General features: G+C 36.8%; 1 protein-coding gene across 2 annotated transcripts; it reads left to right on the top strand.

Moving 5' to 3' along the window:
• Positions 1-568: 568 nt before the first annotated feature.
• Positions 569-2488, top strand: LOC137958923 (two-component response regulator ORR9-like). Of its 2 annotated transcripts, none has more exons than XM_068806135.1 (5): positions 569-934; positions 1040-1137; positions 1259-1336; positions 1430-1500; positions 1622-2488. In XM_068806135.1, the coding sequence occupies exons 1-5, from the start codon at positions 832-834 to the stop codon at positions 1833-1835; spliced, it is 564 nt and encodes a 187-aa protein (XP_068662236.1). In that variant the 5' UTR covers positions 569-831; the 3' UTR covers positions 1836-2488. The 2 variants fall into 2 exon arrangements, with proteins under 2 accessions (XP_068662236.1, XP_068662235.1); XM_068806134.1 differs by having other exon boundaries at positions 1427-1500.
• The last annotated feature ends 23686 nt before the right edge of the window (positions 2489-26174 follow it).

Below are 26174 nucleotides of genomic sequence, written 5' to 3'. Positions count from 1 at the left end.
TTTTAAACTACTCATTATTTTGGTACGGGTGGCTTAGGGTTTGATGAAATTAATGAGAGAGTAGTTGGAAATTTTAAAATATGGTATGCACAGCTCATATGTATCACGTATCGGATGTTCCATCTCCAATTAAAGAATTAATAAAAAAAAGAATACAAAATATATGATGCAGAACACGCATGTACCGTCCCGATACGTTCGAAATATGACCCATGATGGGTGAACTATATAGTGATGATGGTAAAATGGTGATGCGGTATGGGAGCATGTATGGATGTAGTGTGGTTGTGGATGATACATCATGGGAAGCAAATCTTTGGGAATCAAATAAATTTGCCTCCCCAAGGGTACCCCCACCTGCCCAAGATATGGTAAGCGCACATGATTTCATACAAGGGCAAAAGGGCAGAGCTGACGTCAGAGGATCTCTACGACGGATTTTGGGTGGGGCCCACTACAGTCCCAAACAAATTTAATAAAACCAGCCCCACCACTCACCTCCTCCACCACCTCCTCTTAAAAACTATTTTCATTATAAAATCCTTCCCATTGTTAACAGCCAGGCCAAGAATCAAATTATTTTTTTATTTGCAGGAAAGAAAGTCTCTAGCTTCTTCTCCAATTCAAAAATCATCAAACAAAATTCGGCAGATTCGGAAGATATCTGGTCGGATCTTGCTTTCTTTGTCGCGGGATTTTGGTGGGCTGTATTTCAACTCACATTTCTTCTAACCTTTCGACGTGAGAAACATAGTTGCCCACTCTGTTTCGTTCGTTTTTCCTTCTCTTATCCTCTCCTCTTTGGAATTCCTTCTCCGTTTCTCATCTTTCATGGCGATACTAGGGGAATCCCAATTTCATGTTTTAGCCGTTGATGACAGCATTATTGACCGAAAGCTTATAGAAAGGCTACTCAAGACCTCTTCCTATCAAGGTATGCGCCAATTTCTCTCTTGCTCAGTCCCCGTGAGTTTGTTGTCAAGTTGTTCAGGATAGGAGTGCTGAAGCGCTTTCTCTGGTTTTTCTTTGGCATCTTCAGTCACCACGGTAGATTCTGGAAGCAAAGCCTTGCAATTTCTGGGTTTGGCGGACGAGGAGAGGAGCAACGACCAACCGTCTGTGTCTCCAGATCACCAAGTAATTATTCAATTTCCTTGCTTCTCCTTTTCTGTCCGCATAATTGTGTGAGGTTACCTATTTTTTTTTTTTTTTTTTTTTTTGTCTGGGTTTTCATGGCTGCTTCAATTTTTGGAAGCAGGAGGTCGAAGTGAATTTGATCATTACTGACTACTGTATGCCGGGCATGACTGGTTATGATCTCCTCAAGAAAGTGAAAGTAAGAAACAATTTTTTCTTTCTCGAGTCTGCTTCACCTTTTCTCAAACCAGATAACCTTACAAAAGGTGTCTTCCTTGTTTTCCTGTAGCAGGAATCCTCATCTGTGAAAGACATCCCCGTCGTGATCATGTCTTCTGAGAATGTGCCTTCCCGGATTAGCAGGTGAGAGTGAGTTGCATTAGAGAATCTGCACGCAAGGGAGAAGAGAAAAATGAAATTCTTGCTTATGACCCGAAATACTATTAGTGGTTTTCTTAAAAACGTTTGAATGGGAATTGAACAGATGCTTGGAAGAAGGCGCAGAAGAGTTTTTTCTAAAGCCTGTACAATTATCTGACATGAAAAGGCTTATTCCCCATTTGTTGAAGTCAAAACCCAAAGAGGAACAGCCACAGCCACAGCCACAACAACAAGCAAACAATAAGAGAAAGGCTATGGACGAAGGCCTATCTCAAGAGAACAGGAGACCGAGATTAAGCGGCTTGACAGTAGTATGATATAAATCTTATATTCTTTTACAGAGAGAAAAAGAAGCCTCCATCAAATTAATTTCTCTCACCAATTTTTTCCATCATGTCTCATAAAACAGGCTTATAATGTAGATTCAGAGAAAAAGCATGAGGATGAGGAAGATGATCTTATTGAAATCTGTATACATGAAATATATATTTCGTATCAAAATTTTGTTCTGTCCATTTGGTAGCCCTTTTCCGTTTATAATCATGGATTTATGGAGAAACTTCTCCAGATGACGGAGATGAGAAATTCGGTCGGTGCTCTTATCTTAGACAAAGTTATAGTAATCGTAAACAATACAGAAGCTGGGGTGGTGATAAAAAAGAAGAAATGAAGATGAATTTCTGTCTTCTGGGTTGGGAGTTGCTTCTGGCGATGAACAATAATGGCGAGGCATATGCCGTCTCAGACGTAGTACTCATCGTCTTGTCCGAAGGAAAGAATTTCGGAGATTTCTATTTGTTAGTTGTCGGCAGATGTCAGTAGTTATCCACCATTGCATTGATGGCTTCTGTGACTTCTCGTTGGCGCAGTCACCATTAAAAGTCTTTAGAGCCGCCTGTAGACCGGCAGCAAACTGGTTATCCTGACCTTTACTTCCTCGAGTGAGAGCTTTTTCTCATAACGAGCTCGAACGACAGAGCAACTAATATTTGCAAGCGTGGTAGCGTCTCAATTATCATCTTTTTCTCTTTAGTAAAGTTGAGAATAAGACTTCAATTTCTATGATGTTTTGTTATTCACATCGTGGCTTAAATAGCCATTTTATACACTTTACATGGAGAATTTAAGAGTGATTACGGAGATTAACCAATTTCATAATTATAGGGATTTACAAAATATGTATTGAGAAGGAAATAATAAGGGAAGAAATCTCAACCCTCCCCCTCAAGTTGGTTAATAAATATTACTCATGCCCAACTTGTCGAGACAATAGTTAAAATTTTGGTAAGACACTGTCTTGTTCAGCACATTAGCAAGTTGATTTTGAGACCGAACATGAAGGACTTCAATGATTCTTGATTTTAACTTTTCCTTGATAAAGTGCATATCAACCTCAACATGTTTAGTTCTATCATGCTGGACTAGGTTGTGGGCAATATCATATGCTGCCTTACTATCATAGTATAATTTCATTGAATCTGCTCAATATGTAGTTCTTGTATCAGATTCTTGATCCATAATACTTTACATATTGCCTTGGTCATTCCCCTGTATTCAGCTTCAGCTGACGATCTGGCCACCACCTCTTGTTTCTTACTCCTATAAATGTAAAGTATCCAGATATAGATCGTCGATCATCTATTGACCTAGCCCAATTGGCATCAGTATATCGTTCAATTTTCAAGTCGCCTCCCTTTTTAAATAAAATTCCTTTCCCTAGAGATGATTTCAAGTAACGCAAGATACGATTGACGACATTCATATGTTCTTCATTTGGAGAGTGCATAAATTGACCAACCACACTTAGTATATAAGTTAAATCTGGTGTGGTATGTGCAATATACATTAACCTCTCGACTAATCTCTAATAATGTTCTTTGTTAGCAGAGACTTGATCTGAATGTGTTCCCAATTTTAAACTTTCTTCAATAATAATATTGATTGGACTACATGTTGTTATACTAGTTTCCTTCAACAAATCCAAAAAATATTTTTGTTGAGATAGAAAAATTCTTTCCTTCAATCTTGACACTTCGATACCAAGAAAATATTTTAAGTAGCCAAGACCTTTCATTTCAAGCTCTCTGGCAAGATGACTTTGTAATGATTTCTTTTCTTCTGGATTATTCCCAGTTACTATCATATCATCAACGTACACAATAAGAGTTGTAACTGCTTCCTTGTTAGATTTCAGGAAGAAAGCATGATCTAAGTTGTTTTTCTCGTATCCGATAGATTTTATAAAATTGGTGAACCTTCCAAATCACGCCCTCAAGGACTGATTCAAACCATATAGGGGCTTTCTCAGTTTACATACTTGTTTGCATCCTTTGGTTTGCATAATACATTGAGGAGGTAATTCCATATATACTTCTTCTTGGAGATCTCCGTGCAAAAATGCATTTTTAACATGAAACTGATATAAGGGTCAATCAAGATTTATAGCCAAAGATAGTAGAATTCGAACAGTTTGATCTTAGCCACTGGTGTGAATGTCTCCATGTAATCAATCCCGTAGGTTTGAGTATGCCCTTTGGCTACTAGCCTTGCTTTGAACCTTTCAATGGTGCTATCGGCTTTACATTTAATAGTAAATACCCACCTGCATCCGATTGGTGTTTTTCCTACAGGTAAGTCAACCACTTCCCATGTTGAATTCTTTTGGAGGGACTTCATTTCTTCATTCATAGATTCTTTCCATTTAGGATCTTTCAAGGCTTCCTGCACACTATTAGGAATAGATATAACAGATAATTGATTCACAAATACTGATATTACGAGGTGAGAAGAGGCTCATAATTAACTCTAGGTTTTTCTCTTATGGTTCGATGAGGTAGCACCCTTAGTTGAATTTCAGAACTTACTTGAGGTAGCAATTGATCCACTGGTACATTATGAAGGGGGAAGATGTCGGCCAAGACTCTTGTTGCATCACATCCATCTGGTCTTGATTGTGAATCATGCTCATTTGTATTATTTTGATGTTCAATGTTGTAATCTAAATACTTACCACTTGTAGAATCCAAGGTGTCCAAATGATGATTAAGGGTCTGCAATTCAATCCTGTTCTCCCCTTGAATTGAAGGCTTGGGAGTAGAATAATACATGTTATCTTCATGAAATACCACATCAAGAGTGACATACAATTTGCGAGAGGGAGGATGATAACATCGATAACTTTTCTGATGTTGAGCATAACCAACAAAGACACATTTGAGAGCCCGGGTTCCAATTTATTTCTCAGACACACTTGAGAGCCTAGGTTCCAATTTATTTCTCAATGACTTAAGGAGATGAACAAAATTTACACACCCAAAAACTTGAGGTGGCAAATTCGGCATAGTAGTTGAACTTATGGTTTCATGAAGAACACTCAAGGGAGTCTGAAATTGTAACGCACTCGAGGGTATTCGGTTGATAAGATAAGTTGCAGTTGTGATAGTTTCACCCTAGTAACTAGCCGACATATGAGCTTTAAACAAGGAAGCACGAACAACCTCAAGAAGGTGGCGGTTCTTTCACTCTACAACCCCATTTGGCTGAGGGGTGTACAGACAAGTAGTTTGATGAGTAATACCATGATCATCTAGATATTCTTTCAAACCTTGATTAACAAGTTCTCCACCATTATCATTGCAAAGAGTTTGTATTATAGAATGATACTGAGTGACTATCATTCTGTGAAATTTTTTGAACAACGAACTAACTTCACTTTTTTATTTCATTAAGCAACTCCAAGTCATACGGGTGTGTTCATCAATAAATGAAACAAACCATCGTTTATCACTAAGAGAAGTTATATTTGTTGGGCCCCATACATCAGAGTGGACAATCATAAAGGGTGTTGGACTCCTATTCATGCTTATTTGAAATGGAACACAATGGCTTTTAACCAATTCACATACATCACACTTAAAATTCGAAACAGATAATCTAGAAAAGAGTTTTGGAAACAATTTCTTTAAATAACCAAAGGATGAGTGACCCAACCATTTATGCCATAACCAAATCTCAGAATCTGTAGATTTATTCACGGAGAATGCTTGAGCTAACTGATGAGAACTCTTTGGCATCAGATCAAGGTAATAGAGCTTCCCCCTTCTAGTACCATTAACAATTGTTTTCCAAGTTCGAATGTCCTTAAAAACACAAAGGTTAGGACAAAAAATCACAATGCAATGTAGAGTGAGAGTTATTTAAGCTATTGATAATAAATTATGATTGAGAGTTGGAACAACTAATATAGAATCAAACCTCAGATTTTTAGTGAGGGTGATGGAACATTCTCCAATAACGTGAGAGGGAGTACCATTTGCTGTAGATACGATATGTTGTTCAGATGGTTTCATAATTTGAACTTGATGATTATCAAAGTCATATGATTAATAACACCAAAATCAATTATCTATTCATTATTACTACTAGGAGCAGAAATATTAAGAACCCTACCAGATGTAGCAATTAAAATTGATGCATCCTCAGTTGTGTTAGTGGTTGGGGTTTTTCTATAGCAACTGAAACATGATTATTTGGTTTAGAGTTTTATTTGCGAGGTGTTTTGGTAGGATCCCACTATTTTGGATACCCAATAAGTTCATAGCATTGTGACTTTGTATGCCCAATCTCACCATAGTGAGTACAAATACGCTCTAATTTTGTTGTTCCAATCTCATAGCTGCAATTTCGAGATCCTAATGCCTGATTTTGATCACAGGTAGGACCAGTTAGTTGAGCAGTTTTAGGCTTCGCTCGACGTGCCACCATTGCAGATGACTCAACATGATCAACTTCACTATTTAAAGTAGTTTTACGAATAGAGTCACAACGTACGTAAGCATAGGCTTTTTCGAGATCCAATACTGGGTCCTTTTTGATAATTTGCCTCAGATTTGTTTGAATTCTGCATCCAATCCATTTAAGAAAATGTGTACACGCAATATTTCAATGGATTTTTTATAGGCGATAACATCATCAGGATCTTTCATTATAATGCTATCACAATGATCAAGTGTAAAACATAGTAAGCTTAACCTAGGAACATCTTAACAGAAATCAAGAAGAAAGCCAACGGTGAACCTTATTTCAATACAAAACTAATTTCGTCCCACCACACGCTCTTAGAAGAGCTTCAATGGCTTCTGGACTTATAGAAGAAGAAACTAAAAAGGAAAACGAATAGGGAATAGGTATTACTTTGGATGCCCATTGCAGCACTGAATCGAGGAAGACAACTGGGAGACAACTACGGAAATGAGAGATAGGAAGCTTCCTATCTCTTCTGGCACCGATGGAGGCCACTGACCGCTGCGACGGTCAGTACAGAGTTCGCCTCTGTTTCCCGCTGCTTCCACTAATTCCCTTTCACACTTGAGTCTTTTAATTTTCGTTCATTTTTGGGTCTCCCACTCATGACTACGGGCATACCATGGGTCGGGGCCTACCGGTAGGCCCTGGACCCCGCCGCCAAGGGGGCCAGCCCCCTTGGACCCCCATCGGGACTGGTGCCCCGAATCTCGCCTTCATTTTATAGTTTCTTCACAAATACCATTGTGGTTACAATTTGACCACATTAGCGTCTAAGATGGAATTGCTAACTAATTTACTCACTATCGACATTGGCACTTCTCATAATTGGGGCTAATGAATACATTAGTTTAGTAGTAACTCGTGAGAGGTGGGCATTGACATACTAACATCAAGTTCTTGAAAATTTTTCACAAGATCACCATAATACGTTGACAGGGTGACTAGTCTGTTTGGTGGAAAAAAACTCTCTGATTCAGTGAAAAAAGTTACGATTCGTAGAAAACTTTGGCCTGAGCATTCCAGATTTTGTGTGCGGTGCGCAGCTGAATATAGCGCTTCATAATATCTGGTGACATAGAGGTTAGCAACCATCGCTTGACCTTTTGATTTTCAATATACCACTTCGTATTGAAGGCATCAATTTCTCGTGGGAGTGGTGTTTTCCCCATATTATATTTCAGCTTCTCACGTCCTGCAATTTGCATCTCCATGATTTGGGACCATACATAGTAGTTTACTTCTATAAGAACGATGCTGGTTTTAAAACCAGACTTTTTGGATTGAACATGAATAATCAGTGTTGATTCCTTCGACATGATGCAAGAAGATCGACGATGATCAAAATAAAATCACCCAAAAATACTGGTCTAGTTCGGTTCCTGCCACTGGGTTGAACCGGTTTTGGGTCTTTGATTCCGGTCCGGTTCGAGAATTGATCCGGTTCACTTTCTATTCACTAGGTTGACTTGATTCTGATCTGGTTCGCTTTCTGTCGCTGGGTTGACCCGGTTTTGGCCTTTGATCGTGGTCTGGTCTGAGCCTGGGTCACTCGGCAGAATATTCAAAATATGGACCTAAGTTAAGCGAAAGCGATTTTTTTTTTCATACCTTCATCTGCTTCGTTGAGACAGTGCAACTCCTTCGTCGGCCAAGCTGGTGGTGCAATTTGCTGGAAGGCCGATCGATGGCTCGCTACATTCGGTGACGTTCAGAAATTCCGTCAGACTTCTTTGACGGTGATTCTATTCACGACAACGACAGATAGAAGGAGACTAGAGAAGAATCTCCTTCTTCGTCGGGCTGGTGATGCGATTTGCTAGAAGGCCGAGCGGTGGCTCGGCTGCAGTCATCTGCGATGTTTGAAAATTTCGCCTAACTTCGTTGATGGCAGCTCTGTTCACGGCGACAACAAAGAAGAATACGGGAGCATTGCTGAATAGTGTTGTTCACGGTGAAACAGAGAGATGCTGCTCTGTTCTTCGGCGACTGGAATGAGAAGAAAAGAATTCTCTCAGTGACGACAGATAAGAATATGGGAGCACTGTTGAATAGTGCTATTCAAGTCGAAACAGAGAGCAGCTGCTCTGATCTTCGACGATTGGAAGGAGAAAAGAATTTTCGTGCTCTGATACCAAGTCGAGAATAAGAATTCAATTTTAGTGATGTTTTGTTATTCACATTGTCGGCTTAAATAGCCATTTTACACACTATACATGGAGAGTTTAAGAGTGATTACAAGGATTACATAATTTCATAATTACAGGGATTTACAGAACATGTATTGAGAAGGAAAGAATATATTTCTTTGTATAAGGGAAGAAATCTCAACAAACAAATTACAATTTTTTTCAAGCTAGACGTGATTTGCTCTTCCAATGCCAACTGAACCAACAACCTCAACTTGGATTTTAAAGTAATGCATCTGAAGAAAAAGAAGATGAAATTCAGTAAGAACTTGACAAGAACAGAGCAATTGTCTTCAAACTTTTGCAAGAGATCTGCTCTAGTGAATCGACACCAGTATGTCCTTTTCTTGGAATTTTGAACCAATGTATTGGCTGCTTTACCCATTGTTATTGCAACATGTAGAAGAAACAACTCAAGATTGCATGAAGCTATGAGTTCTTCAATTGCCAAGTGAGTGCCTGGTTATATAGGGGGATGGTCTTTGAACCAACATTAGACATACCTATGTTTGTAGACTTTTGTTGTGGTTGACTGATCTGGCCATCGGTTTAAAGTATTGGAATACACCTCAAGTGGCATTAAGGTTCTCTGAACCAGCATTAGACATACCTATGTTTGTAGACTTTTGTTGTGGCTGACTGATCCGGCCATTGGTTTTAAGTATTGGAAGACACCTCAAGTGGCATTAAGGTTCTCTAAACCAGTATTAGACATACCTATGTTTGTAAACTTTTGTTGTGGCCGACTGATCTGGCCATCGGTTTTAAGTATTTGAAGACACCTCAAGTGGCATTAAGGTAATAAACATACCCATGTCAAGGAGGTGGCACAAAGAGTAATTAAATGTTTTTCTCATAAGGATAGCACAAGGGTGTAATTAAAGAAGATGATTTATGTCTTCTTATGTCTTTTCCTTTTGAGAGCTTGTACTCCTAAGGGCATTATAGTCATTTTAACCTTCTTTAATAAATTATAAATAGAGGAATAGAGGCTCAAGGCAAAGTGTAGATCATTAAGTTTTCCCTCTTCTCTCTCAAATTCATCCTTAGACTTTTTTTTCTCAAAGTCTCTCCCCTTCTCCTCTCCTTAGTCGTCTCTCTCTCTTTCTCTCTCTCTCTCTCTCTTCTTCTTCTTTTTCTTTTTCTTCTCTCTTCCTTCTTCTTATCTTTTTCTTTGCCTCTTCTTCTTCCTCTTCTCTCTCACCCTCTACTCGAGAACCTTATCATGGGATCCTAAATCTGACATTAAGTAACAACTATCAAGAAGAAAGAAGAAACAAACAGGAGGATAAATCAAGTCAAAATAGTAAAAAAAAAAAAGTCCATTCAACATTTAGCTTTCTATACAGATTAAATGATCTCATGAAGCATCTCTCACCAGATTATCTTTAGAGCTGTTAGAGAAAGATCTAGTTGATGATGTGATGCAACCAAGCTTGTCTGTGCTGTTTTTATTAGTGCTCTTCAAGGCAATCTTCACCTTAATTTGAACTGCAAAAGGAAATCAATTTTATTAAGAACATCCTGAGTTACTATATGACTATCAACTCAAGAAGAACACCTGTTGGGCTGCTTTGACGAGATTAGAGGGTGGCATTCCCAGCGGCAGAAATAAATGTATTCACTTTGCTGCCTCAAAATTTTGAAATTTGCACATTGCATTTGATGTGTTTATATTAGTAAGCTTCTTTCGTGTACACTGGAGTTAAGATTGATATAAAAGAACCCATCTAAAACAAAACTACAAGTAAATTTGGACTTTTTTTCCACCAAAAAGAAAAAAAACATCTTATAGAAAGACAAATGAAAGGATGTGAACAAGAAGCCGGTGGTCTAGGACATCCTCCATGTCGAGACACCAATTTGTTTATATTCTTGGTAGAATGAACTGCCAAGGAGTCCTGGATACATTATCAAGTATCTAAGATACATTATCAGGCATCAGAGAGAACTAACCTTGTGACAAGAGTGGTCTTGAGCTCATTATCTTTATTGAATGAGCCTGTGCTCAGTTCTTTGAACAAACTTTCATCAAGCTCCTTCAAATTACACGGATCAGTATTTATGCAATAAGACTCTGTCAACAGTAAATGTTTCTCTCCATTTACTCTAGGCAAGAAATTCTCATCACACTCACTCAGAGGGCTAGTCAAAATGGATAGTTCATCTGGATCGAGAACACCGTAAAGGAGAAAAATAGCACCAGCAAGAAGAGCCCAATAAATCTTGTTACAGCAATAAGACATGAAAAGCAACTATCTTTACCAATATATTACCTTCTTCAGTGAAGAAAGACGCATTCCAGGCTAAGCTTTTCCTCAGGTGACATCCACCAGCCTTTCTTTTCCTCTTTTGGGCTCTTCACTGGCAATTGGCTCACATAAGCTATTATCTGTAACGGACACAAAGTTCCAGTTGTTTTCTATTTCTTTAGGCAAGGGATGGCAAAGCTGCACTTTGTTATCCTTGGATGGTTCTGCAGAAGTGATGACATATATCTGATTAAATTTAGACTCCATGAAACTAGCTCTTGTTAAGAAAAACACTGAATATTTCTTCCACTTTCTAGAAATATTTATGGTGGGTCTGATTCATTTTAATCCTTAAAACTGTGAGCTCTTTCCTTTATCAGAGCCATAACTAACCGTTCTTAGATATCATGGTAGCTTGCTTAGAAGTGCCAATGGACCATCCTTAAAATTTTAAACTTGCTTTTCCCAGGAAGGATTCGTTACAAGGATGAATAGCCATGGAAGACTGGCAAAGAGCCTAGATCTTTCAGAGATAACCGAAGACTTGTGACCAACCAACAAACCTACACACTCCACAAGTGATTGCTTCGGCATATTTGGAAGAGAACTTGTGGACTATGTTATTCCAGAAAGATAATCATAATGAAATGAGTCTCCAGTTATCAGGTTCTCAGTTTTCTATCACAATACTGTTTACATGAACTGAATAGGCAATAATTTTCATAAAATAATAGGATTATATTAAGCTACAGTTCAGCTCATACTAGGTTATCATAACAATACTAGGCATTGTGGGTATTATATTGCAGACTACAACAATACCAGGTTATATACTCTCTACCAACAGTACCTTACGGACTTTGATTATACTAGGTGGTTGTTTAGAAAAGGACCGCCAGGTTAACAATAGAAGTTATACTACATTATCGAAAAAGGAATATGCTAGGTTGCTACCAAATAAAGAGCTTCACAAAGTCAATTGGTTGCTAATGTTGCTAGCCTTCTCCATACCATAGCTAAGAATCTTTAAGGGCCAGAATGACTTTCTCATTATCAAACAAAGCATCAATCAAAATCATGAACCAAGATCTTTTTAAACTAGATTAGTTTAATAGTACCAAATACTTGAGATGGGCAGATAGAATGAAATTCCTTGTCACCACCTTGAAGATCTCAGACTTACTAGATGCCATCCTTTCACCACTTCCATAACTGACAATAAATGACACTAAAAATATAAAAGACAAGTGAAGGGAGAGGGAGGAAAATGCATTAATGTGTCGAGGCCACACTCAGACAATCTATTTAGATTGGCTCACTTGTCACTACTCAAAAATAATGTTATCCTAAGATATTTGGGATGCTCTTAAGTCAAATACAAAGTGGAGAAAGAAAGTCCAAACAAATACCTTACCTTTAAGTACTTTGATGTCAAGATGGTGAGTGATAAACCCATATTTGACCAATGTCATAAGATTTGAAACCACAATAAATCAAAGGTTGATTAGCTTAAGACAATAAACCACAAGTTCACTTGGTCTCTCCTGGTGTTCGTATTTCCATCAAGCTCCATACACTTCAATACATGCTTAAATTTTTGGAAGCATATATCTCACTTGGAGAAGGCCTATTTCTCCAAAAAGATTTTTTTTTTTTGTACTTTATACATTCTTTGTAGAGTTTCTCTAATACCTTAAAGCTCAAAGAATTGGCATCCTAAAGTCTGAAATTTAGAAAGGGAATACCCACTCGAACTAGAATCTAGTTTTATGGAATATCTTAAGGAGAGATCAATTGTGCAATTGGGGATTACATGTGGCTTAAAGAGAGCCGAAATATCTCTATTTTCCAGCTAATAAAGTAATTAGTGGAATTTTGTCTAGCAAGGGTTCTTGGGTAGTGACTACCATTAGGAGAACATCAAGAAAAAAAAATGATTTGTCTCCTTATTATGGTAAGTGCTTATTTTATTATTTTCTTAGTTTATTTCAGCCCTCCATGCATTGAAGTTTTAACTTAAAATATCAATTCACCTCCCTCTTGAGAAGCTACCTGGGCCAGCACTAACTAGAAGAGGATATGGTTGAGCTTAATGATGGATAGATGGAGATTAAGGAAACTCAGATTGAAATCAAGGCAGCCCAAGCTCGGGTGGAAGAGCTTCTCTAAACCATCCTTACTTGTGTCACACCTATAGCTCCACCTCCACTACCACCTCCAACCTGAGAGTAGAGTCTAGGCCTCCTACCCCATAGCTCCTTTTTCCCCCCTACGATGACATATCTTCTATATCCTTTGTGAATTTTCATGTTATTAATGATTCATACTTTATAAATCATATTGATGAACCATTTTGTAATGACAATTGACTAGTTTAATGAAATGACTCCTATTTTGTCTCATCTTGTGTATTCCATTTGCTTTTGACCTTTTGATAGATGACAAAATGGGGGATAAAGTATATAGCATAATTTAAGGGGAAGTGATAAAATAGATTGGAATAAATTAAAATAAAAATAACATGTTTTCATAAATTAAGGGCAAGTAATTTAATATGCATGAACAAAGTAAGGGGATCTTTCGTTTTTTTAATACACTAGGTTTTGTCATCATAAAAAAGAGATTGTTGGTCTAGGTTGACTCAAGTCTCTAATTTTGATGATAAAAAAACTTAAAATAGTGAGCTAATAATTATAAATTAAGCATTTCATGATGCATAGCTTTCATGTGACAGAAGACCTCGAGAAAAATGAAGAACAAAAGACTTCGAGAAAAATGAAGAACAAGCAAGTTGAAAGAAGCACATATGAGGAAGCATGAAGACTTGAAGATCTAGAGTTCAAGTCCATATATAATCTAAAAAATTCTAGCTTTTGTAAGACGATAGCTAGTCAAACTCTGATTCTTAGGTAAAAGAGCATTTTTCTAAAACCATGGTTTTGATTTTGTATATATGTTTTAGAAATCATCAATCACTTAGATTTTTCCTAACCCATGCATAGAGCTTAATTATATACACTACCAATATGCATGATTGATCCTTCTTAACTATATGATTGATTGTCCACAATGCAGCAACCCTTTAGCATTAAGCATGATCTTCATCTTGTATGAGAATGATTTTTCATACAATATATTAGAAGACAAGGCTTTTATAATGCATAATCGATCAACCTTTATGGGAATGATCGATCAACCTTTGTGGGCATGATCGATCATATGGAATGCTGCTAAGCAGAAATTATAAAGCATGATCGATCATCCTTTATGGGCATAATCAATCTTCCAGAATGTTGTTAGGCAAGTCTATAAAGTATGATCGATCATTGCTATAAATCATGCATGATCATCCTATTTTTTCCAAACATTTCAAAATGGTTAATCTATGGTGGAACCAATCATTAGGCTTAAGGAACTCAAAAAATATAGTTGTTGGAGTTGAATAAGCAATCAATGAAAACGTGGGATTGATCATTATCATGTGCAACTTTCTATACAATGATTTTAAAAATGGCTAGTTTCGCTAGGAAACTTATAAATAGGGACTCAAACTCGTCCTTAAACACTAAATGAGTATTTATTAGCATACCAAAGATTTCAATAAAGATTTTATGTTAAATCTTTGGATTTTACCCTTTGCATGAGAAAAAGCCTAAGTCTACGCAAAAGTTTCGTTTTTTCTACATATTCTTTGTATTCCTAGTTCCACAAAACTCCGCATACTTTATTGCATGTGGCTAAAGGATTAGAATCTTAGAATCTCACAAAGAGTGGCTATCTCTCCAAAAAGAAAAGTCACATGCCTAAAGGTTGGAAGTTTGGAATCTCATGGGAGAGACAATATCTCCAAAATGAAAAGTGTAAGTTTTTATTTTCTCTTATGCATTGTCACTTTCTTTGCAAGAGGTTTCCTAAAACCTTAAATCTAGAAGGAAAATACCTACTAGAGTTAGAATCTAGTTGTAAGAAGAATTTTTGGGAGATTGGGAAATGTAATTGGGAATTACTCTTGGCTTCAAGGGAGTCAGAATAACTTTATAATGTTTTCTAATATATAAAAATGAGTAAATCTTTCCTGAGCAAGGGTTCTTGGACAATGATTATCATTAGGGAAATGAAAATCTTTGTCTCCTTGAGGTTGTGTGCAGGTGTCTTCAATTTTACTTATCCATTTACTTTTAATTGTACATTAAGTACTTAATATTTTACACTCAATTAATCCCCCTCCACACCAACCCCCATCGAGACACCACCTAAGCCAGCAACTTGGTCCCAAAAGAGTATTTCTAGAGGATTTAGATTGGCATATGAGAGAAAAGCAGGGTCTTCATTAGTGAACGACAGTGAATGTTGATCCATTAATGAAACCTTTAAAAGGACTTTATACAGTCGATGGGTAAACTCCAAGTTCAATTGTTGAAGAGGAAATAAACTCCTAATAGAATTAGGATTCACCAACGATGTCAATGAATTTGTTCTTGAGATAACAACAGGTTGACAAGTGCCATTCCAAAGATGAACAAAGGAATTGCCTAATTATTGACAACAAGGTTGGGTATTCTACAAGTCCAACATTCTAGGTTTGCCTAATTTCCAGATATGAATCACCTTCTTCTCTTCTTTTTCTTTGTTTATCTCCTGACTGATATGAAGTATTAGACCAATTCTTGCTCAATATATGGGACCCTTGATTCAGTTATGAAAATTGGCAATAGAGAAAGATTGTGATGCAAAATCATCCACTAACAACGTTCAATCATTCATATAATGATCAAAATTGACTTAGTTGAAGGAATTTTAAAAATAAGAAAAATGGCATGCAAAGATTGGGGTGTCTTTGATGGATTCAGGTTGAAAAGGTCAAATCGTACCATAAAAGCTTGGGATGATCGACAATAACTTAGTGCAGAAGCTAGATAAGAAAGTTGATAGGATATCTAGAAATTAAGTTTTGGAAGTTGTGATTGCACCTATTTACCAATTCGACTTCAAATAAACTTTTGGAAGATTTGATTGGATGAAGAGGCACCTACGATAAATTTAGAGGAAGCATTGGACTGATTTTGATGGAAATGGGAAGACAATCAAATCTTCATAAACATCAGCCATAGATGTAAATAATAGAAAGGAACTTAGTGAACATTAAAGCAACAAGGAAGAAAACAACTATGGGATAGAGAAAAAACAAGACAACTAAATAAATCAATTAGAAGAGAGGATAGACACAATTATGATGAGAAACAAAAAAAAACATTGTTCATTTAAATTGACATATATCACTTAAAATACTTAAAATAACCTGCTCTGATACTAATTTAAAGTTTTAGGGGAAAATTGAATTCATTGATAGATGTAAACTGAGTACATTGGCATTCTATTTATAATAGAGGAAACAACAAGAGTAGAGTAAAATTAAACTACCCAAGTTCCAACTACACCCAAGTAAAACTCCTACACAAGTAAACTATTATTACACAAATAGATAATTGAAGAAGTACAAAACCTTTTCTATGAAATTTCCTTCCATGAGACTCATTTAAGATTTCATCATATTAATCTTGAGTGTAAGACTCCTTTACCATGAGAGTCACAATAGATTCTTCCATATTTACTTCTTCATCACGAAGATGTGTGGTACTCCACTTCTACCCACTTTTTTTTTTTTTTTCTTTTTTTTTGTGAAGGCACCTTCTCCTCTAAACAAGGAAGGGAGAGAACGTGCCTCTCTCTCTCCTCCTACATCTTCTATAAGAGAAATGGAGGGAGCGGTGTTTCATATATTAAATTGGATAAAAATGTTAAACAAATGCTAGAAGACAACCACATAATACTAATTGTATTAACTATCTTATTAACACCTTAAAAATCTTATACACATCACTTGATACACAACACTTTTCAATGATGGAAAATTAATTAGAAGAGTGAAATTTCCAAATTGTCCTTAATGAAACAATAGTTAACATATCTTGGCATGATGACCTTACCGCGAAGGTCGATCTTTGTACTGACTCAAGGTAGGGTGTTGATTAGGCTCCACAACTTAATACTAGGGACATGAGTAGTTTAATTGTAATCTGTTCTACTTGTTTCTTTATTATCAATAGAGGTTCATTGTGCTCAGTTAATACAATAAGTCAGTGAATTATTTTTCTTCATACTTTGTAAATTGACACCACATCAATTTACAAAGATGATGTGTTTCTCTCTCCTAAGGTTGCTTGTTCCCAATCAGACAATATGGGTCTTTGTGTGGAAGTTTCGAGTGTGGTCATCATCGTCGTCTTCATCAGAGCTTCAGTCGACCAAGTCTCCCTGTGTGGACTTTGCTGTCGACCTTCTCGTTGTGCTGGAAAATTCCAACAAGATTAATTCCGTTGATTCAATCAGATGAATGACAAACTGATTCATACAGATCCCAGGACATACACGGTGCTGCCTTCAGATCATTGGTGTCGTTATCTGACTTTTAAGTTTCTGCTACTCCTTTTCCTTTCCGGAATTTTCATGGTGAAAACAATATTCTCATGCGTCGAGTACAACAGCAACACGTGCCAAGCCAATTACGCTTCGTTGGTTTGTAATCTGGAGTTTAGTGCCAGAGAGAAGATTTCAGCCTTCTCTATTTGGATTTAGCAGCAGTTTCTGACTTCTGTCCCCATTTCGAAGGGGCTTCTTTCTTCTCCACAGCTCTCTTCTTTTCAGTCGTAGCCGGCCAGTTTTTTTGGCAATGTGAATCTTCTCGTCATCTCGCCTGGAAAATTGTTCGTATACAGTTCCACCATGCCAATGACTACCATTCCAGAACATGGTCAGGCCGCTTCATCCATTTTTGTAAGAGAATCGTGGTTGCACAAGCCATGTATTTGGGTCGCTTTATTCGTTGCAAATTGCAGTTTGGATAGGATCCTAATTATCGTTCTGAAATTATATAATCCAGAACATGGTGGATAATGAACTCCTCGTCATGATATCCCAGAAAGGCGGCCCAAGGGATCATTGACGATATTGACGTAAATTTTTTTTTTTTTTTTTTTTTTTTTGGAGTTTACCTTTGATTGATTACTTATCCTTGAAACATCTTAACGGAGGAGTTAATTACTACAGTTATTTTTTTGTTTCAAACTTGGATTACTATCATTACCTCGCAGCAGCAAATTGGTAATAGAATCTACCATAAAAAATTTTTACATGTTGTGATAATCAAATTTTATATGACCTGAATATCTAAGCCAATAGGAGCACAATATAAATATTTTTTTTTAAATATATAAAAAAAAATTCATTGCAAGCTGAAGTTATAAACTCCAAATTGGAGGGGAGTGCTGAAAAGTAGGTACGAAAGAGCTTTACATGACTTTTATAATAAAAAAAAATCTTATTGAATAAAAATTTACGTGAACAAAATTAAGACGGCCTTATAACATATTTATTAATTAAAATGAGTATTTCTTTGCTGGAAAAGAGGCGAAGAAATATTTTTAAAGTTTAATATTATATTAAAATTACGTAACCCTGAATTATTTTTTTCAGGTGGACGTAGTCGCGTCCGTTCTTATTTTCGTTTTTCCGTCGTCAATTGGTATCAGAGCTACAGGAGAAGGTTTTTTTCGGATGAAGGTCTCTGGTTCTGGAATTCAAGAAACAGAGAGAAATTTTTCCGGTCGGCAACGATGCAGAGAAATTTTTCGGTAGCCGAAAACGAAGCCGTTGACATCGAGGTCTGTGTTTTCTGGCGACGACGCAGAGAAAACTTTTTCGGCGTTCGGCTATAACGCAGGGTCGGCTACGTGTCGCCGAGGACAAAACTATCGCAATCTGCGGTTTCTGAGAAGTCGCACACAGAGGAAACCGAAAAAAAAAACCCATCGCTGCTAGTGAACCGTCGCGCGGGACTTCTGAGGCTCGGCTATTGTGCCTCTGAAGGAGACGACGGAGGAAATCTCCGGGCTGTCGTGAGTTCGCCGCTGGAGGACGACGAAAACTCAAACGTCGCGCGGGACGACGAAATCGAAAAAAAAAGTTTGTTTTTATTCGTAACTCGCTTTGCGGGGGGAGAAAACGAAAAGACTGACGCGACGCGTTTGACGCTTCATACGGCCACAATTGCACGCAAATGACTTCTTTTTCACATACTTCCGATTAAAGTAATTTTGGAGCAGTTAGATCGTCTCTAATGGAAAATGATATTACAAAATTCGATGGCACTTTGAAATTTGGATTATGACTCAGAATTTTAGATTATGGAGGAAGGTAAAGATGAATAGTAGAAAACCCAAGTTAGCCTATGATGACTGGAGCTTCTTCTACCAAATTTGATATGACGGTAGAGGATGGTGAATTACCTATTAGTGCAGCAGGGCATGTTGAAGGCGTTGTATAGAAAATAACTGGCAGGAATGGATGACATGGATTGGAAAGAAATAGAAACGAAGGTTGTGGCGACTATTAGGTTTTATTTGGCTGATGATGTGATGGAGCTTCATAAGAGAAATCTATTGAAGGGTATCAAAACATGCAAGTTTGATTTCTGCAAGTTTTGTGTCCTTGGGAAACATAATAAGGTGCAGTCCAAGGCAACCACACACAAGACAAAGGAGATTCTAGACTATGTTTATTCAGATGTTTGGGGGCCAATAAGAGTAGCATCCCGAGGAGGACACATGTATTTTGTGACCTTTATTGATGACTACTCACGAAAAATTTGGGTGTTCTTCATGCAACACAAGTCAAAAACGTTTGCCAAGTTTGAGTTGTGGAAAACTGAAGTAGAGAACCAAACAGGGAGAAAGATTAAATGCCTCCGATCAGACAATGGTACTGAGTACACAAACTCAAAGTTCAAGGAGTTGTGTGAACAACATGGAATTAAGAGACACTTCACAGTACGCAAGACACCACAATAGAATGGTGTGGCGGAAAGGATGAACATAACTATAGCTAAAAAAGCTCGATGTCTCAGGTTGAATGCAAGTCTTGCAAATAATTTTTGGGCAGAAGCAGTGAATATGACATGTTTCTTGATTAACAGATCACCTAGAGCAACACTAGATGGGAAAGTATCAGATGAGGTGTGGAAAAGCAGCGAGGTAGACTACTCTAGTTTGAGAGTATTTGGTTGTCTGGTCTATGTACATGTTTCTAGTGAGAAGAGGTCGAAGCTTGATGCGAAGTCTAGACAATGTATCTTTTTGGGCTATCAGAAAGGGTGAAAGGCTTCAAGCTCTGGGATCTGAAGGCAAACAAGACGGTAATTAGTAGAGATGTGTTTTTTTTATGAAAAAACCATGTTGCAACATACTCAGGAATAAGATAAACAAGTGCCATAAAATTGTAGCACCAATGAACATGTGGTGCAACTGGAGCTAGAGAACCATGGTAGAGAAAAGGATGCTCAGCATGCAGAAAGTTCTAGCTCAGGTGATCAGTAGCATCACCGTATAGCCACAGACAAACCTAAACGCACTATCAAGCCACCTACCAGGTATGGTTTTGAAGAATTGGTTTCTTATGTGCTTATTACTAGTAGTGGGGATCCTACTACTTTTCAAGAGGTAGTACAAAGTCAAGAGAAAAGAATTGGTTTCTTATGTCCTTGAAGTTTTGAAATCGAAAGTTCTGTCCCTTTTTCTTAAAATTCTTCTTCTTCAGCTTCAAAACTGCGTTAGCGCTAGGTGAAGGTTTATCTAACTCAATACTTGGATTGAGTCTATCAGACTGGTGGTCGATCATATTAACCAAATCAAATGTAGTCCACTTTGTCTTGGACAAAGAATAAAAGTCTTGAATATATTTGAGAAATTTGGGTAAAGAGTTGATAATGGTGACCACTTTAGTTTCTTCATCCATTGGTCTACCATGATATTGTAACTCATTTGCCATGGCAAGCATGTCATTTACATGTTTTTTCACATCAACATTTTCTGTGCATTTGGCACGAGTGAACTTTTGTCACAAGTTATTGATGTGAGTACACTGACTTTTTACCATATTTAGCCTCAATCTGGTCGAGAATCTCTTTTGTAGTGGGGACATGAAAATAAGTCATTAAGAGAGTCTCACTTAGAGCCCCAAGACTATGTGACCTAGAAATTACATTAGCATTATCCCATTCCTTGAATTTTCTAAGGTCCTTCTTATACTGTTTCAGATTACCAGGATAGTTTAATCGAGAAGGTCTTTGAGGAGGAGTATCCACTTTGATAATCTTATCAAACCTGTAGCCTCGTAGCATTAAGTCAACCCGTTGTGACCAGTTCACATAATTAGTCCCATCAAATACATTTTTCTTTAGGGACTCAGCAAAATTATGTCCACTACTGGATTTTCCAGTCATCCAGAAAATATTTCAATATTTGGGAGAACATACATAATTATACAATCATTTAAGCCATCTAGTACTCCCATTTAGCCTTTGGGGATTCATGAGAGTTACTAGGCAAATCATTCCACACATGATAAACAACCAACAATATCACATACAAACAAACAAATAAATTAATTCATATTTACCCTTTGGGGATTCATATGAATTAATTTACAATATACTAATCTAATTATACAATTCGCATTACCCTTTGGGGATTTTGCTAATCGTATAATAAAATTAGTATAACTCATAAAAAAAATTATACTCAAAATAAACACACATAAAATTAATTTAATCTATACAAAATGCATTACCCTTTGGGGATTTTGTAAATTATATAATTAAGTTAATTTTCACATACAAATACATAAATATATAACAAGGCATGTAATAACACAAATTATAAATACTTCAAGAAATTATAGCAAAAAAATAATTAAAAATAAACAACAAACTAAACCAATTAGATATGAACTATTTTTAAAATATCAACATATAAATCTTCAAATAGCCAAATAAATTCCAAATAACATGGAAATTCTATTCAAAATACAATTTTGGGTAAAAAAAAAAAAAAACCTTAAAACACATTCTGGCTCATTATATTAGCAAAACCCGATTTGGTTCATGGTTCTGGGTCAATACCGACCCGGACCGCACAAGCCTGCACATTGGCAAGCCTACACCAGCAAGCCCGCGTACAACAACCCGCACGGCAGCCCGCACTAGCAGGCCCGTGCATAGCGGCCCGCCTGCAGTGCCAGAACCCAATAAGCCTAAACTAGGCTTATTTCCATTCACAAATAAATAGCCAAACAATGCAAAACAACTATGGAAAAAATATAGAAATTAGAATCTATCTCTATGATACCGGCAGAGGCATTATTCACTTGTATTTGTTAGACTTGATGTCTCATAATAATAATAAAATAAACATCATAGAAATAGATATTAAATCCTCCATAATTCCATTATCATGAAAGTCATACATATGTCATAGAATTGAAATAAGAAGACTAAAGAGAGTGAAATTTTCATCTTGAATAATATAAATAGAACTTAAAGTGCACAAGATAACCTTTGATAATTCGTTTACAAGTGATAAGCTTGCTCCCGTTAAGCCAGACTGGGTGTGCAAATAGCATTAGCCTTACTTGTAAGACCATGGAGGAATTTATAGATTTCCAAAGGGTGTGACACTAATGACTATTCATAAGGATACATCCCCTTAGGAGAGATACATCATCTAAGGAGAGATACATCCCCTTAAGAGAGATACATCTCTTTATGCCCAAGGGATGCGTCTAGTCAGTGCACCCAATGAATCTACCTCTACAAGGGGATGTGTTGGCCATTATTCCATGTACTGAACATTCAATGACAAAACATCTAGAAGTGGGCCCCACACCTCTAATATCATGGTAATTTTATTTTATAAATAATATATTTGAAACCATAATTCCAACAATTGTTGGCGTCCTCATTCCAAAGGATGGACAATATACTACTGATTTGATAGAAAAAGAGGAGGATTTTGTGTCAAGATTGTACTCCTATTTAAAGCACTCAACTTAGTTTTGGTAAGACTACTTTATCCAAAGGTTTTCTCAACCAAATTATTATTTTTTGGTTTTGAAGGGAGATAGCACTAGACAATTTGGCGTGGGGTCACATATCTAAATGTTAGCTTGTTTGTTTGCATGGTTTGCATATATTTTGCATTGTCATCTCTAAAAATTATGCTTACCCCCAGAAATTTTTTTGAGAACATAGTTGGTCTAATTTATTTATTATTTTTGTAATTTTAACTTTACGATCTCCTTCTAATTTTATCACCATGAGTGTTTATTTTCTCTTCCTTTCATTCTCCTATAAACCTTTTATTCGATTACCTTTTAGTTACCTTACCCTTTATACTAGTGGCTCTTACATGAGTTCTTTTATCGTCATCCTTTCAATGATAGGACACTATCTTGCATTTGAAATCCTTCGTGGATGGTTTCTACTCCTTCACTCGTATTTTATTTTTTTATTTTTTTTTAGAGTTTACGTTTGATTGATTACTTATCCTTAAAACATCTTAATGGAGGAGTTAATTACTACAGTTATTTTTTTGTTTCAAGCTAGGATTACAATCATTACCTCGCCGCAACAAATTAGTAACATAATCTACCATAAAGAATTTTACATGTTGTGATAATCAAAGTTTATGTGACCCGAATATCTAAGCTAATAGGAGCACAATATGAAGATTTTTTTCTTAAATATATAAAAGAAAATTCATTGCAAGCTGAAGTTATAAACTCCAAATTGAAGGGGAGTGCTGAAAAGTAGGTCCGAAAGAGCTTTACATGACTTTTATAATAAAAAAAATCTCATTGAATAAAAATTTATGTGACAAAGTCTTACGAGAGTCTAATAGAAGAAAGTTTCATGGAAGGAACTCCGTTAAAAATATGTTTTAGTTATTTTAGTTTTCTATTCTTATTCAATTGTTTAGTTACTCTAAGACGTATATTTTAAATATTTAACTTTGGGTGTAATTGGAACATGGATAATTTAATTGTAATCAAATTTTACTTGTTTCCTCTATTATAAATAGAGGTTCATTGTAGTCAATAAATTATTTTTCTCCCAAATTTCATCAACTTAAAAAATTCTTACATAACTCAAAAGTAAGACAGCCTTATAAAATATTTATTAAATAAAATGAGTGTTTCTTTGCTCGAAAAGAGGCGAAGAAATAGGTCACCTAGTTTCAAAAATAACAACTTTCAATTAAGCGCAAATATCAACATTTTTTATGTTGTAATACAAGGAAAGTAAATCTCATAAATTTTAAAAAATTTCAAGAGGAAAACGTAAATAACCCTAAACAAAAAGCATATGCTTTGGCCAAAATACTCGTTCCCCACTTGCAGTTACACAGTCAACTTATAAGGGTATTTATATCTTTTTAATATAAGTACATATAGGGTTTAATATTATATAAAGATTAAGGTTTTTTCCGGACGAAGGTCTCTAGTTCTGGAATTCAAGAAACAGCGAGAAATTTTTCCCGTCGGCACCGATGCAGAGAATTTTTCGGTAGCCGAAAACGAAGCCGTTGACATCGAGGTCTGCATTTTCCGGCGAAGACGCAGAGAAAAATTTTCCGGCGTTTGGCGACGTGTCGCCGAAGACAAAACTAACGCAATCTGCGGTTTCTGAGAATCGTACAAAGAGGAAACCTAAAAAAAAAACCCCATCGCTGCTAGTGAAACGTCGCGCGGGACTTCTGAGGCTCGGCTATTGTGCCTCTGAAGGAGACGACGGAGGAAATCTCCGGGCCATCGTGAGTTCGCCGCTGGAGGACGACGGAAACTCGAACGTCGCGCGGGACGACGAAATCGAAAAAAAATTTGTTTTTTTCGTAACTCGCTTTGCGGGGGGAGAAAACGAAAAGACTGACCTGACACGCAACGCGTTTGACCTGGTATTTCAGGAATTTTTTGAGGTGGTCTGTTGACGCATCCCGAGGGCTATAACGGCACGCTAGGCAAACTTCAGGACTTCTTATATACATACTTCCTATCCGATTAAAGTGATTTTGGAGGTGGTAGAATTATCTAGATAATTATTTTGGAATTATTGGATTCATCTCCACAGACGACGATAAATGATTTATTAGTGCAGTAGGTATGTTGATTTATATAAAAAACAACTGGGAACGGATGACATGGATTAGAAAGAAATAAAAACGAAGGTTGTGGCCACTATTAGGTTTTATTTTGCTGATGATGTAATGTATCACGTCGTCATGGATGAAGAATTACTGGTGGCGATTTGGTTGAAACTGGAAAGTCTGTATATGTCCAAGTCATTGACGAACAAGCTCTATCTAAACCGAAACTGTATGGTCTTAAGATGATAGATGGCTTGGATCTGAGCCACCATATCAACGTTTTTAATCAGCTCATTAGTAATTTGAGGTGGGTTGATGTGTGTTTGAAGACGAAGACAATGCGTTAATGTTGCTAAATTCCTTACCGAATTCTCCTATATACGAAAATTTGGTTACGACTCTAATGTGGGGAAAAGAAACTCTTGAATTTGAGGAAATCACAAGTGCTCTATTAGGCTTCCATCAGATAAAGAAAGCCAGTGATGAGAATTGATAAGTGAAAACTTGTGGTGAAGGGTAGCCGGGAATGTGGAAGAAACAAGTCTCAGAGTGAATCGAGTAACAACAAATCTCGGTCTAAATCCAGGAAGAGGAAGGACATCACATGTTTTAAGTGCAGGAAAAAGGGGCACATAGAACGGGATTGTCTAGAGAAAAAGAAAGGGAATGCAGAAAACAGAGAGGGTCCATCAAAGTCTGCGAATGTAGTAGAAGAAGATGACTCAGAGAGTGGTGACGGGGATATGTTTTCTGTCTCATCCAGTTTAGATCATCTCAGAGATTCTTGGATTCTGGATTCGGCATGCTCTTATCACACGACGCCAAATAAAGATTGGTTTCACACCTACAAGTTAGTAAACTTTGGTTTTATTCTGATGGGTAATGACGTTTTATGCAAAGTTGTTGGAATAGGGAGTATACAAATTAAAATGTTTGATGGTGTGATTAGAACGTTGTGTGATGTTAGACACATACCTGATTTAAGAAAGAATCTGATTTCATTAGACACTGTAGACTGTAATGGATATAGTTACAAGTCTGCAAGTGGAATAATGAAAGTTAGTAAAGGTGTCTTAACAGTGACGAAGGGAAAACAAAATATTTGACAATATCTATACATTGCAAGGTACCACAGTTGTAGGTGTAGTTGCAGTTGTAGAATCTGAGTCAGACTGTATAGTCTTGTAACATATGTGGTAAGGTCATATGGGAGTGCATGGGATGATGGAACTTCATAAGAGAAATCTATTAAAGGGTATCAAAACATGCAAGTTTGATTTCTGCAAGTTTTGTGTCCTTGGGAAATAGAATAAAGTGCAATATAAGGTAGCCACACACAAGACAAAGGAAATTCTAGACTATGTTCACTCAGATGTTTG

The sequence above is a fragment of the Aristolochia californica genome, unplaced genomic scaffold (genome assembly GCF_029961685.1).
Source record: "Aristolochia californica isolate CCGP_79_NKW_82.1479 unplaced genomic scaffold, dmAriCali1.0.hap1 SCAF_3, whole genome shotgun sequence".
Taxonomy (NCBI): Eukaryota; Viridiplantae; Streptophyta; class Magnoliopsida; order Piperales; family Aristolochiaceae; genus Aristolochia; species Aristolochia californica.
Note: the sequence above shows the minus strand (reverse complement) of the source record. Positions and strands in the feature narration are given on the sequence as shown.